Source organism: Rasamsonia byssochlamydoides (genome assembly GCF_041956645.1).
Source record: "Rasamsonia byssochlamydoides strain NRRL 3658 unplaced genomic scaffold VTN77scaffold_55, whole genome shotgun sequence".
NCBI classification, from domain to species: domain Eukaryota; kingdom Fungi; phylum Ascomycota; class Eurotiomycetes; order Eurotiales; family Trichocomaceae; genus Rasamsonia; species Rasamsonia byssochlamydoides.
In genome coordinates this window covers 12,064-25,730 of record NW_027192438.1, presented here as the reverse complement: position 1 = coordinate 25,730, position 13,667 = coordinate 12,064, and the positions used below count along the sequence as shown (strand labels likewise).

Sequence of the window (13,667 nt, the reverse complement as noted above, 5' to 3'; positions counted from 1 at the left end):
AGACCATTCAGATTCAGTAATTAATTCAAGATGAATAAAAGAAACAGCAACAGAATCGCCTCCCCCGTCGACTTGCGACGTGCAACTTGCCTCCCGGTTCCAATCCGACCAGTCACAGGCCAGCAACGCAGGCAACCAATCGTGGCGCCCGGATTATGCTGGGCGGAGCCCTTCCGCATCAGGCTTAGCGCTGTGCAGGCTCTGCACTAGTACTTCCTTTTCAGGACTAGTGCGGCACCCTGGGCGAAAAAAAAATTTGGAAGGAAAAAAAATTTGGACGGGCAGCGAGGCTGGGCGACGGCCGCACAGCGATAAATATTAATCTCCTTGCCAGCCCACTTCACCCCTCTCCTTCTTCTCTCAACTTCTCCTCTTTCCCATCTTCTCTTCCCTTCCCCTCAGTCTCTTCTTCAGGAGGTCGGGCTCTCCTTTTCTTTTTTTTCTGTCTCTTTCCATAGACAGCAATAGATCTCTTCGTCTCGGCCGCATAGAGCGCATCTTGCGTTCCCCGACGCAGATACGTGGGCCGCCGCCACCGTCTTAATCACGATACCCTGATAGACCGGTTTTCGCACATTTTCCTCCCTTTTTTTATTCTAATTTCTTATCCACCATTTCTTCTTACAAAAAATCTACGGATACTATCGCTCCATCCGACAAAATGCCCGCTGTCGATGTTATGGACTCCGTTCCCGCTGTCTCTGGCAAGGAGACCGCCAAGTCGGTCGCTGTGATCGAGGACCTCATCAAGAACCTCTCCATCTCCAAGACCCCCGATGAGGCCAACACCCACGCCAACAACCTCGCCGCGCTCCTGAACGGCCCGATCGAGGAACAGACCGTGCCCCTCAAGGCCGTCGAGTCGCTCAAGAAGCAGCTCGCCAACAAGAAGGATGCCAACGCGCGTGAACGCGCTCTGGATGCCATCCGGGCGATCGCTGAGCACTCGGCCCTCGCTCCCGGTGTCGAGCCTCACCTCCTCACCCTGCTGGGTCCTACGCTGGCCGCTGTCGGCGACAAGATGACCTCCGTCAAGAACGCCGCCCAGGTGGCGGCCATTGCCATCGTGAAGGCCATCAACCCGAACGCCGTCAAGGCCGCCTTGCCCACTATCATCAACTCCATCCTGTCCGCCCAGAAGTGGCAGGAGAAGTTGACGGCCCTGCAGTGTGTCGAGGCCCTCGTCGAGACGGCTCCCGTCCATCTCTCTTACCGTGTTCCGGACCTGATCCCCGTCGTCTCCGAGTCCATGTGGGACACCAAGCCCGAGGTCAAGAAGGCCGCCTATGGCACCATGGAGAAGGTCTGCGGTCTGATTGTCAACAAGGATATTGAGCGCTTCATTCCGGAGCTCATCAAGTGTATCGCCAATCCTGAGAACGTCCCCGAGACCGTCCACCTGCTTGGTGCCACCACTTTCGTCACCGACGTCCACGAGCCTACCCTCGCTATCATGGTTCCCCTGCTGGACCGTGGTCTCGCTGAACGTGAGACCGCTATCAAGCGGAAGTCTGCGGTCATCGTCGACAACATGTGCAAGCTCGTCGAGGACCCCCAGATTGTCGCTCCTTTCCTGCCGAAGCTGATGCCGGCTCTGCAGAAGAACTTCGAGACTCTGGCCGATCCCGAGGCTCGTGGTAAGACGAAGCAGGCTCTCGACACCCTCATCCGTGTCGGTGATGTCAAGGACGGCAAGATCCCCGAGGTCTCCCACGCGGGTGACATCTCCACTGTCTCCGCCATCATCAAGGAGATCCTCGAGCCCAAGTACAAGGCTCAGTTGGCCAATGCCGAGACTACCGTCGAGTACATTGCGGCCATTGCTGGTCAGATGATCGACGAGAAGGTGACCGAGGTCACCAACTGGACTCAGAACACTACGCCCTACTTCGCGGCCATTGTCGGCGAGGCCGACGCCAAGTCCGTCGCCGAGACCCTCCGCAAGCGTGCCTCTCCGGGTGCCGCTGAGGAGGATGAAGTCCCCTCGGACGAAGAGGAGGGTGAAGACCTCTGCAACTGTACCTTCAACCTGGCCTACGGTGCCAAGATCCTTCTGAACCAGACTCACCTGCGTCTCAAGCGTGGCCAGCGCTACGGTCTTCTGGGCCCCAACGGTTCTGGAAAGACCACCCTCATGCGTGCCATCAACAACGAGCAGGTCGAGGGCTTCCCCAAGAAGAGCGAAGTCAAGACCGTCTACGTTGAGCACGACCTCGATGCCGCCGATACCGAGCACACCGTTATTGGCTGGACCCAGATGAAACTCGAGAGCGTCGGCCTCAAGATCTCCCGCGAGGACATCGAAGCCAAGCTGCTCGAGTTCGGTTTCCAAAAGGAGCAGTTCGACAAGCCCATCACCTCTCTGTCTGGTGGTTGGAAGATGAAGCTGGCCCTCGCCCGTGCTGTGTTCGAGGAGCCCGACATTCTGTTGCTCGACGAGCCGACCAACCACTTGGATGTCAAGAACGTTGAATGGCTGGAGAACTACCTCATCAACTCTCCTTGCACGTCCATCATTGTCTCTCACGACAGCAAGTTCCTGGACAAGGTCATCCAGCACGTCATCCACTACGAGCGCTTCAAGCTGAAGCGCTACCGCGGTTCTCTGAGTGAGTTCGTGAAGAAGGTTCCTTCTGCCAAGTCCTACTACGAGCTCGGTGCCTCCGACCTGGAGTTCAAGTTCCCCGAACCCGGTTTTCTCGAGGGTGTCAAGACCAAGGCCAAGGCCATCATCCGTGTCACCAACATGTCCTTCCAGTACCCTGGTACTCCTAAGCCCCAGCTGACGGACGTGACCTTCCAAGTCTCTCTGGGCTCCCGTATTGCCGTCATCGGTCCTAACGGTGCTGGCAAGTCGACTCTGGTGAACGTCCTCACCGGTGAGCTCCTCCCGACTTCGGGTGAGGTCTACCACCACGAGAACATCCGTATCGCCTACATCAAGCAGCACGCTTTCGCGCACATCGATAACCACCTGGACAAGACGCCCTCCGAATACATCCAGTGGCGTTTCCAGACTGGTGAGGACCGTGAGACCATGGACCGTGCCAACAAGATCGTCACCGAGGAGGACGAGAAGGCCATGGACAAAATCTACAAGATCGAGGGTACCCTGCGTCGTGTCATCGGTATCCACGCTCGTCGCAAGTTCAAGAACTCGTACGAGTACGAGTGTTCGTTCGCTCTGGGTGAGAACGTCGGCCAGAAGAACGAGAAGTGGACTCCCATGTCTAGCCAGGACAACGTCTGGATTCCTCGTAACGAGATCATCCAGTCGCACGCCAAGATGGTTGCGGAGATCGACCAGAAGGAGGCTCTCGCCAGCGGTCAGTTCCGTCCTCTGATCCGCCGCGAGATCGAGGCCCACTGCGCCAACTTCGGCCTGGACGCCGAATTGGTTTCTCACTCTCGCATGCGTGGTCTGTCTGGTGGTCAGCGTGTCAAGGTCGTGCTCGCCGCTTGCTCGTGGCAGCGTCCTCACGTGATCGTCCTGGACGAGCCGACCAACTACCTTGACCGTGACTCGCTGGGTGCGCTGGCCAAGGCGCTGAAGACCTTCGAGGGTGGTGTGGTCATCATTACCCACTCCCGGGAGTTCACCGAGAACCTGACGGAGGAAGTCTGGGCCGTCATGGACGGTAAGATGACTCCTTCGGGCCACAACTGGGTTCAGGGCCAGGGATCTGGTCCTCGTCTCACCGAGAAGGAGGACGACGAAGAGAAGCGCGATGCATTGGGCAACGTCATAGAATCCACCAAGAAGGCCAAGAAGCTCACGTCTGCTGAGCAGCGAAAGAAGAGAAAGGAGCGGATGGCTAAGAAGAAGCGCGGAGAGGAAGTTTTCTCTGACGACGATCTGTGAACAGCGGAAAAAGAGAAAGAAAAAGAGCGAATAGCTCAGAAAAAAAAAGCGCGGAGAAGAAGTGTCCTCTTCCGACGATCTGTGTGTGAATTTTTTTTGAAGCCCAGAAGTTGTCGCGGAAGATCCAGATACAAAATACATACGGGTGTTGAACCCTTCCGTCAGTCACATGACACGCTGCACTGCACGTGACCTAAACATGTTTTATGGCTTACGTATGGTCTGGAGTTGGATGGTTTTGATGACTAATGTCCTTTTTTTCTTATGTCTTTTCTTTTTGTTATCTAACATTTCTTATAGATAGAAATGATTTCGAAGTTTAAAAGAGAATCTCTTTTTTTCATGCTTGGCCATTGGCTCGGTTTGTCGTAGATAGAACGGAACAGATCAGATCAATCAAGAGATCAGAGAGAGAGAGAGAAATGACAAATTCTTTCTTCATGAAAATGTTCCTTTCCAATTGCGAGCATCGAGTTCATACTTTGTATAAATGTCTCTGGAATGGAATTACGCTTGGGTGTTGGATATCTCAGTCTCCAATCAATCGTAATCGTACGTGAGCATTAGATTAATCCGTACTGCACTGTATGTACTGTACATACATTGTGCGTTCCCCCGGTTAAGTCCGGAGAAAATACTTGGTCTAATAGCGGGCTCCTTACCTGCCCATACGGCGGTTTCACGTTCTGGAGAGGCTATATGTAACTTTAATGACCGTAAGTTGCTTTTTCTTTTTTCCAAAATAGATAATCTTTATTATATCTATAGACAAATTATAGAGAAAGGAATCAAAGGATCTACATCCTTATGGTTGGGAATCAATGTCGCAGCTGATGCCACTGGGTCATTCGATTCGATTATCCCGTTTTCGACCGGGAATTGGTAATGCACCTACCTACCTAGGTAGATAAAACCCTTTACGTTAGGTGATTCTATCAGATACTGTATTCGGATTGCTGATGTTGCTGGATGATTGAATTCAGGTGATAAACTCTTCGATAACAACAACGAAAAATCTATTATTACCTCTATAAAGGCCTTGACCGCTAGATTAAGAGGGGATTAATACATACTATTGGCACAGATGAAATTGTGTCCTACCCAATTATAGCCCCATATTCAATTTAAGTACTATATTGTATCTTGATTGGGATGGCATTAATATCGACCCCCAGGCATATGGGCCAATCAGCAATAAGGTTATGTTATACTATAAGGGATACTATACTAAGTATAATAAAGAAGCTTGTCTCTCATCTCATCAATTATTACTACTAATAGGGTTAGGAAAGCACAGAAAAGCACATACTGATTCTAACCTTTACTGGTGATGCCTTTTTTTTTATCGTCTCCCTTCTCTTCTCTCTGTTTCCCTCTCCTTCTCATCTCATCACACTTTCTTATCTATTCGATTTCTGCCATTTGAAACGACAGCATGATAGCAATTGTTTCTGGGATCTGGCATTAGTGAATCACCAAGGGCGTTGGTGGTGTTTCCTTTCTCTCTTCCTTTCTCATGCATGTTGCAGAGGACATCAGAGACTCGACAACAAGAGATCATGAGCTTGGCTGAGGAATATACATGGCAGGAAAGAGCACATATATACATATGTATGTGTGTGTCTTGATGACAGTTATTGACACTACTTCAGCTCTGTCTATTGATGTTCCTAAGTTAGATGTCTGAAATACGAGCTAGGCAGCTATATTATTATTTTATTTAACTATATAATAAGGCTATTATAAGTTATGTAGTAGTAGTTATTATCTACTTCCTAGGCGGGCTCCCTGCTCATATTTCTTACAATACTCTCTTTACCATATTTCTTGTATGAGGCATATAGCATTTGTTATCTACTTTGCAGGCGGGCTCCCTACCTATATTTCATGGTTCTCGCTATATCCTATATCCCTTAGTAATATTTGTCTCCCTCACTGATGCATATCTCTTGCTAATAGGGGATAGGTAGATTTCATGAATTTGGTGTGCTTACATCTGCTGCTTTTTTACAGCCACAGTGTGCAAAACGGAAGGTAAGGGTTTATAATAGAGTAGATTCCAGATCAACCGTATGTGGGCGTAGCTTCAAAACGAGGAAATATCTACAAGGGAGACGAAGAATAAATCTACTCTACATTAAATTTTTGAGGCTTCTAACGTTTCATGTTACGTTCATATGCACGTCCTTCATCGGCTTCGGAGCTTGAACTTCAACAACCTTCCGCCCCCGCTCATCCAGCCCGCCAAACAAATCGGGTACTTGCTGCTCATTCACAGCGATTGCCCCTGCTCGTTTGCCATGTCGCGGCATTGGGAATTCAAACGTCAGTTTGTGGTTGCGCTCCGGAGGATGCGTGACCCTCGGGATGAGACAGTTGATCCGGTCCCAGAGTCGCTGCATCAATCGCAGGGTGATCTTGTGCGGCCGGCCATCTGTGAACTGTCTGAATGTGACACCTTTCTTCGGTCCCTCGGCTAGAAACCTTGCGTCTAGCGATGATGATGATGCCGGTTGAGCTGCAGCAGGAGCCTTCCTCCGTTGTCTGGGCGCCCAGGGCTGTGTTCCATCCAGCAACCCTCGCAACATAGTCATATCGTATTCTGGAAGAGGAGGCAGAGCACTGTTCAGCGCAGCGGCGTACCATCTCGCTCTGATATTCCGCCGACGACATAATGGCATCGGCCTTCCCCAGCTGTTCTCGGCTGCGATCTTGGGCTCGAAGGTCTTCAGAGTACTTCGGACGTTGGACTGGACAACGATGGGACTGTGGTGTTGCGCCTTCAGAAGCTCCACCAAGATCGCGGGCGGTTTCCATCCGTCCTCAAACTTCGCAGGTCTTTTGAGCATCTCCTTCACGGCTTCCGTGTTCGGGGGCACTTGTTGTTCTTCAGATTCCAGCATGGCTTCCAACAGCCGATGCCTCCGTCTCCCAATCCGACCGTATGCCAGGAGCAGCACCCTCTCGAGGGGTTTCGGGTATCCTTCATTTGCTCGCGTCAGCAGCGAAAGTGTTTGCTTTGCTGCCCTCCGAAGACGGGCCTGCCGTATGATGCCCAGGGCTTTGGGCGGTGGGAGCGACGGCTGTTCACGGCTGCGACGGAGATTTTCTTTGTACTTTGCAGCGTATTCGCGATATCGAGTCATCACATGGTCATGCATGTATTTCCTTGCAATGGGATCGGGGAGATAAGAGCATTCGCGCAGCAAGGCTCGGAGCAGATGTCGCCATTGCTCAGGCGGAACGAGGATTGGGAGGTCGCGAGGCATGCGCACAGTCCTAATGTCTTCTGACCGAAGGCAGTAGTTGTAGAATTCAAGCAAATCTAAGTCAAATAGGTCAGGAATATGGAGTAGTCCAGTGCAAGTCCTGGCTTCAGTCTTCAGAGTCCTCTGGCAAACGCCTGCACAGACCAAGTGGAGCATCCCGAAAAGGAAATCCATTTCCTCGGGCGGTTACGCGAAGCGCTAAGCAGAACGCGAACAAACCCCGCGACTTCAACACGCATCCTCAAAGCCTCACGCACTGAATGCATGTCTCTAGCCACGCTCTAGCTCTTTCTGCCCCATTTCCACAGCACAAACTGTCCTCCTGCGAATCATATCTTTCCCCCTTTTTCATTTGCAGAATTTCCCCGTGAGTCTAGGCGACTAGACCGCCCGTGTCCTTTTCGCGATCCGGCTAGACTGCAGTACGCGCCACGCCTTTCAGCAGTGTGCGTATTCTGTAAGCCCAGCCCAGTCCAGTCCCCCTTGGCTGCGATCTTCACAGTGGATCTGCCTGCTCTATTCATGCTGGCTTACTTGCTTGCTAACAAAATGTGTTTCACGATCGACAGATCTCTCATGCACGCGTCTACCTGACCAGCCTCCCTGGAGTAACTGCCTGAATTTGCTGGCGATGGCTTCCAATAGCCATCACAACCAGCACCCCAGCCTCACCATGTCACACTCCCAGAGCAGTATGGGCTCTGCCAATGGGCTGCCCCTGTCTCAATCCCACATGGGGTCGTTCAATGCCTCCCAGTCTGTCGCGTCCACCCCAGCTGCCACTCCTCCGCGGGGTTCGCAACGATCTTCCATGTCGTTTAGCTATACAAATGGCGGACCCCACAATTCAGCCTCTCAATCCAGCTTCAACGGGTATGAGGATGCTAACGGCTATGGAGCAATGGTGCCATATCAGGAGGAGTACAAACCTCAGATATACAGAGTAGGCTTGATATTTTTCGATCTGAAGTACTCAGATGATTGACTTCTTCTAGGCGGTCTATTCGAACGTCTCAGTCTATGAAATGGAAGTTAACGGGGTTGCGGTCATGAAACGCCGTTCCGATAACTGGTTGAATGCGACCCAGATTCTGAAAGTTGCAGGTGTCGTCAAGGCCCGACGCACCAAGACGCTTGAGAAGGAGATAGCCGCTGGCGAACATGAGAAGGTCCAGGGAGGCTATGGAAAGTACCAAGGCACCTGGGTGAACTATCAAAGGGGTGTGGAGCTGTGTCGGGAATACCACGTTGAAGAATTGCTCAGACCACTCCTCGAATACGATCAGGACGGAAATGGTGATTCCGGCAAGAGCTCACTTGAGACGCCTACAAAGGAGCAAGCCATGGCTGCTCAGAGAAAGCGCCTATACAATGCAGAATCCCGAGGCATCAGCCAACCTCCCCAGGGCACTTTCTTCCAGAATATCTCCCGCACTGCGGCAAGTGCTGTGAATGCCATCAGCAAGGCCCGCTTTGATTCGCCTTCGACAAGAGCTGCTGATAGCAGACGGTCCAGCGTGATAAGAAAGCCGTCTAATCAAATGAGCCAAGAAACAACCCACGGCCTCCCAAACAGCCAGCAGAGCACGTATAGCATGACATCTGACAGTGGGTTTGCAAGCGGCCGCACTGGTCACCATGTTTCTGGCCTTGATCAGGAAGACTCCGTGGAGCCGCCGCGCAAACGAGCCCGATCCTCTTCGAATCAAGGGCGCTCTTTCGGAGGAAACAGTACGCTCTCGGCGTACGAACCAACGCCAACGGAGCCAAATGAGTCCTTCTACCAGCACATGGATGAGCCGGTGTCTGCGGTGGATGGATCTAAGCGCGGTCTCGATCCGCTTCCACCGGCCACTACTCCGGAGAGGTTCCAGAAGATGAAGTTGATCATGACACTGTTCCTCGATAAACGGACAAAGGACTTCTCGAATCACCCTGCTCTGGTGCAGTTGTCTGGTGAAGATCTTGAGATTCCGTTGGACGAATACCGCAACAGCGCATTGCACTGGGCGGCGATGCTTGCACGGTTGCCCTTGGTTTATGCCCTTGTTGAGAAGGGTGTCAGTATTTTCCGCTTGAATCTGGCTGGTGAGACGGCCCTTCAGAAGGCTGTGGGGACGAGGAATAACCTTGACTACCGGAGTTTTCCCAAGTTGCTGCAAGTTCTGGCCCCAACCATCGATATGGTCGATCATAGCGGGCGGTCTATCCTTCACCATATTGCGGTCATGGCCGCGACCGGAGGTGGAGGCCATGTGTCGGCGAAACACTACCTTGAGTCGCTGTTAGAATTTATTGTTCGTCATGGAGGCTCTACCATCAGTCCACCCGTGAATGTCAATGGTAACGGGGAAGGTCAGCCAAAATATGAGGTCATTAGTTTAGGACGATTCATTTCGGAGATTGTCAACCTGCGAGATGACCAGGGTGACACTGCGCTGAATTTGGCCGGACGCGCGCGTTCTGTGCTTGTGCCTCAACTACTTGAGGTTGGAGCCGATCCGCACATTCCCAACCATACTGGTCTTCGTCCTGCAGACTACGGCGTGGGTGTCGACATGGTCAATGACAGCTCTCAGTCGCAGCCCAACGGGGAGAAGAAAGATTCATTCATCGACCAGTTGGCTAAGACGAAGAAGGAGATTTTAGATGGTAAGACGAGTGTCTTCCCTCTTTTCAGCGAATAATTGATGCTGACTATGACTAGCAACGCTAGCACAAATCGGAGCTCTCGTGGAGGAAACTCTGGGTGGGATCGACAGGGATCTGACATCAGAGTTGAGCAAGAAGCAGGCGGAATTTGATCACTGGCACGCGAAGATACGCGAAAGTGCGAGAGCCAGGCAAATCGAACAAAACCAGCTTGACGAGTTGAAGCGGAAGAATGCCGAACGCGCAGAGCTGGACAGGAGGATTAAGAATCTGGAGCGTGATTCGGAAGAGCTCCTGGCAACGCTGAAGGAGATGCATGGGGACTCTTTTGACGAGTCAAAGTTGGCTGTCATCGGCGACGCTGACAAGGATTCGGGGGTTGATATTACGGAATTTGATAACCTCTTTCCCGAGTCGTTCGACCCCGCCAGTGGAATGTCGCCCGAGCAGACTGCGTTTCTGTCTGCCTTGCCGTCGGCGGCCATCTTAGAAGCCCGGCTCAAGTGTTACCAGGAACACAACAAGGAGATTTTGGAGGAGGTGGAGCGTCTCAAGTCTCGGAATGTTGTGTTGGGGGAGAACTACCGGAGGGTAGTCATGGCTTGCACGGGATGGACAGCGGAGCAGGTAGATGAAGCGGCGGAAGGCTTGACTCAGTGTGTGAAGGAACTGAATGACAATCCTGTTCCGGAAGACGAGGCCATCGAGATATTGATGAAAGACCGCGGCCAGGACTGGTGACCTGCAGCGAGTCGATGAGTCGATATTTGTGGCGGTTGCAGTTGTTACTGCCGTTTGATTCCGTCTTGAGATACCTAACCTCTCAAGGCACCGAGTTTATGTGCTGACTGACATGACGACCTAGAATCGGGTGGCGTTTCCCGGCTTTGAGATGGATGTATTCACATTTTCCCGATCATGTGTGGCAGATACCCCAAACGCATTGTATGATTGTGTATGTATGTATATACTGTTTGTGTACTATCGCTGATTGTTGGATTATGGATTGTGGGCGGTCTAGGGTTAGATTTGATATTTTAGAAGGAACACTGTTCTGTTTACAACCATATCTGTAATGGGGTGGCTGCAAGGTAACCATTCCAGGCCTTCGCAAGAGGACAAGAGAATAGTAGGCACAGGTCGTAGTCGTGGAAAGAGATGAATATGCGTTGTTCATCTAGACTTCCAACTATTATTAGGCAATTGACACTTACAATAGTAGTAATAGGAAGTAGTCAGTACAGTGAGTGAGCATCTCATCTATCTCTATCTAGACCGCAGGATATCGCTCTAACCAACCAACTACTACCTTCTCCAACATGTCTGTCACATTAGCCTAAATTCAACCCAAACAAACCCAAACCAAACCATATGTGCAAGCCACTGCAAGTCACCCTGCGGCTATCCAAAGTTGTCGACAACCGCCACGGGATTATTCCCTTCATTGACGGCGAAATTTCCCCGCCAATTATTATCTACGGAGTATCGTTGCGGGGGACCAGCTCCCCTCGCAGAATCGCCAAGCTGGCTGGATCGGTGGATAAGTGAAATGGGGCATTTATTTAAGTTGACATTCTGAATTGGAAATGTGGGGAGATATTTCTTTTATCTATGGTTCTTCTTCTTCTTCTTCCCCAGATTTTTAAGTGTCAGCGGCGAGGATTCTCGTCCTTTAGGCTCCATCAGCCCTGGCCATTTGAACTAACTTGGGACGGACGCAATTCACCAGTCGGTTAACTGGTCGACATCGACATTGAGTCAGGTGGTTAGGTAGCTAGCCGTTCCAATCGCCATTTCGCCATCACGAGCGAGAAGAGAAGAAGAGAAGCAGACACATGGCCTCCGGGATCCTCAAGGTAAAAGGCGATAAGATCGTCGATGGGAATGGCAACACTGTGATTCTTCGCGGGGCAGCGATTGGAGGATGGCTGAAGTAAGACCCCTTCCTCACTCTTCATATCTATTATAATCCTGTTAAGGATAACCTATTCAATGATCTGCTTGCTAACGGTAACTGTCAACCAGCATGGAGAACTTCATAACCGGCTACCCAGGCCACGAATCCGAGCACCGCGCCGCAATGCGCAAAGCCCTAGGTCCAGAACGCTACGAGTTCTTCTTCGACAGGTGGCTGGAGTATTTCTTTACGGAGGCGGATGCGAAGTTTTTCGCTGGACTGGGCCTGAATTGTATCCGCATCCCGTTTAATTATCGTCATTTTGAGGATGATATGAATCCGCGGATGCTGAAGGAAGAGGGGTTTAAGCATTTGGATCGGGTTGTCGAGTTGGTTCGTTAATCCTGCTGACAAGCATGATCAGCATGTATATACAAGTTATGTTCTGGACGATGCTGATTAGGATACTGGATAGTGCGCGAAAGAGAAGATATACACCATCCTCGACATGCACGCCGTCCCTGGCGGCCAGAACCCTGACTGGCATTCAGATAACCCGACGAAATACGCCGCATTCTGGGATTACAAGGATCACCAAGATCGCACAGTCTGGCTATGGGAGCAAATCGCCGCGCGGTACAGGGGAAACCCCTGGGTGGCGGGGTACAATCCTCTCAACGAGCCCTGCGACCCGGAGCATGTCCGCCTGCCTGCGTTTTACGAGCGGATAGAGAAGGCCATCAGGAAGATTGATCCAGACCATATTTTGTTTCTTGATGGCAATACGTTTGCGATGGAATGGAAGAGGTTTGATAAGGCGCTGCCGAATTGCGTTTATGCTTTGCATGATTATTCAGTAAGCCTTGTCGCATCAATTATATCCTTATAGGATTCTGCGGGCAATATTAACCACTCTTCTAGGGAATGGGCTTCCCAACCGGCGCCCGCTACAAAGGCACTGCCGAGCAAAAAGAGGCGCTGGAACGACAATACCTCCGCAAAGCGGCCTTCATGCTCGAGCACGGCACGCCGATCTGGAACGGCGAATTCGGGCCCGTCTACGCAGACCCCCGTCGCGACCCCGACGCAGAGACGATCAACCAGGAGCGCTATAACCTGCTAGGCGAGCAACTGCGTATCTATGATAAGTACCAGATCCACTGGTCTATCTGGCTGTACAAGGATATCGGCCTGCAGGGGATGATCCACACGAATCCGGAGAGCAAGTGGAATCGAACGATCCAGCCGTTCCTGGAGAAGAAGCAGCGTCTGCGTCTAGATGCATGGGGGACGCGCCCATCAGCGGAAGTCGATGCGGTCCTCAAGCCACTCGTCCAGTGGATTGACAGCGTCAGTCCAGCAGCGAAGGAGACGTACCCGACACCCTGGGCGACAGAGCGACATGTACTAAGGGCGGTGTTCCAGACGTTTTTAGCGGCGTCCTTCGCAGATGAGTTTGCGGCGCTGTTCAAGGATATGGATGAGAAAGAGCTGGATGAATTGGCCCACAGCTTCCATTTTGATGAGTGCGTGCAGCGCGAGGGGCTTAATGAGATTTTGCGGAGTCATGCTAGGTTGAGGGAGAGTACTAGCGGTTAAACATGATGAGTTGGGGAGGAAACAGGAGTGAGATTGCAAATATCTAAATCTGCTTTCCATAATACGAAGAGATGAGATGAGACGAGACAAGACGATAAATACGAGCAATAATGACCATTTCCCTCGTGGAGGGCAAAAAGACTTGCACTTGTCTAGGGCATTTCAGACAGTAAGCTGAAGCATGTGAATCGATATGAAAGGCATTCTAGCATGTGATATAGTCAGTAGTGCCTCAAGCAGGGGCAAACCCGAAACTATTAGCATTAGTATTATAGACGAGTAATCATCCCCAGCGATGGTCTCGCACCTCAACATTGTTGAACGCGGTACTGGGGTCTATTATTTTTATTTATATGGATGAAGCCAAGGTGAGCTCCTTATGATCGAA

At 51.4% G+C, this 13,667-nt stretch overlaps 4 protein-coding genes across 4 annotated transcripts; 3 read left to right on the top strand and 1 right to left on the bottom strand.

Annotated features, from left to right (window-relative positions):
- Positions 1-661: 661 nt before the first annotated feature.
- Positions 662-3,862, top strand: VTN77DRAFT_6952 (uncharacterized protein; the record flags this gene model as incomplete). Its single annotated transcript, XM_069423287.1, has 1 exon — positions 662-3,862. One exon carries the CDS (start codon positions 662-664, stop codon positions 3,860-3,862), a length of 3,201 nt encoding a protein of 1,066 aa, XP_069275709.1.
- Positions 3,863-6,024: 2,162 nt separating this feature from the next.
- On the bottom strand, positions 6,025-7,131 carry VTN77DRAFT_6951 (uncharacterized protein; the record flags this gene model as incomplete). The annotated part of the gene is made up of 1 exon (XM_069423286.1): positions 6,025-7,131. One exon carries the CDS (start codon positions 7,129-7,131, stop codon positions 6,025-6,027), a length of 1,107 nt encoding a protein of 368 aa, XP_069275708.1.
- Positions 7,132-7,804: 673 nt separating this feature from the next.
- VTN77DRAFT_6950 (uncharacterized protein) lies at positions 7,805-10,524 on the top strand (the record flags this gene model as incomplete). The annotated part of the gene is made up of 3 exons (XM_069423285.1): positions 7,805-8,074; positions 8,127-9,783; positions 9,839-10,524. The coding sequence occupies 3 exons, from the start codon at positions 7,805-7,807 to the stop codon at positions 10,522-10,524; spliced, it is 2,613 nt and encodes an 870-aa protein (XP_069275707.1).
- A 1,094-nt stretch (positions 10,525-11,618) lies between these two features.
- VTN77DRAFT_6949 (uncharacterized protein) lies at positions 11,619-13,279 on the top strand (the record flags this gene model as incomplete). The annotated part of the gene is made up of 4 exons (XM_069423283.1): positions 11,619-11,716; positions 11,809-12,073; positions 12,156-12,536; positions 12,602-13,279. The coding sequence occupies 4 exons, from the start codon at positions 11,619-11,621 to the stop codon at positions 13,277-13,279; spliced, it is 1,422 nt and encodes a 473-aa protein (XP_069275706.1).
- Positions 13,280-13,667: the final 388 nt, after the last annotated feature.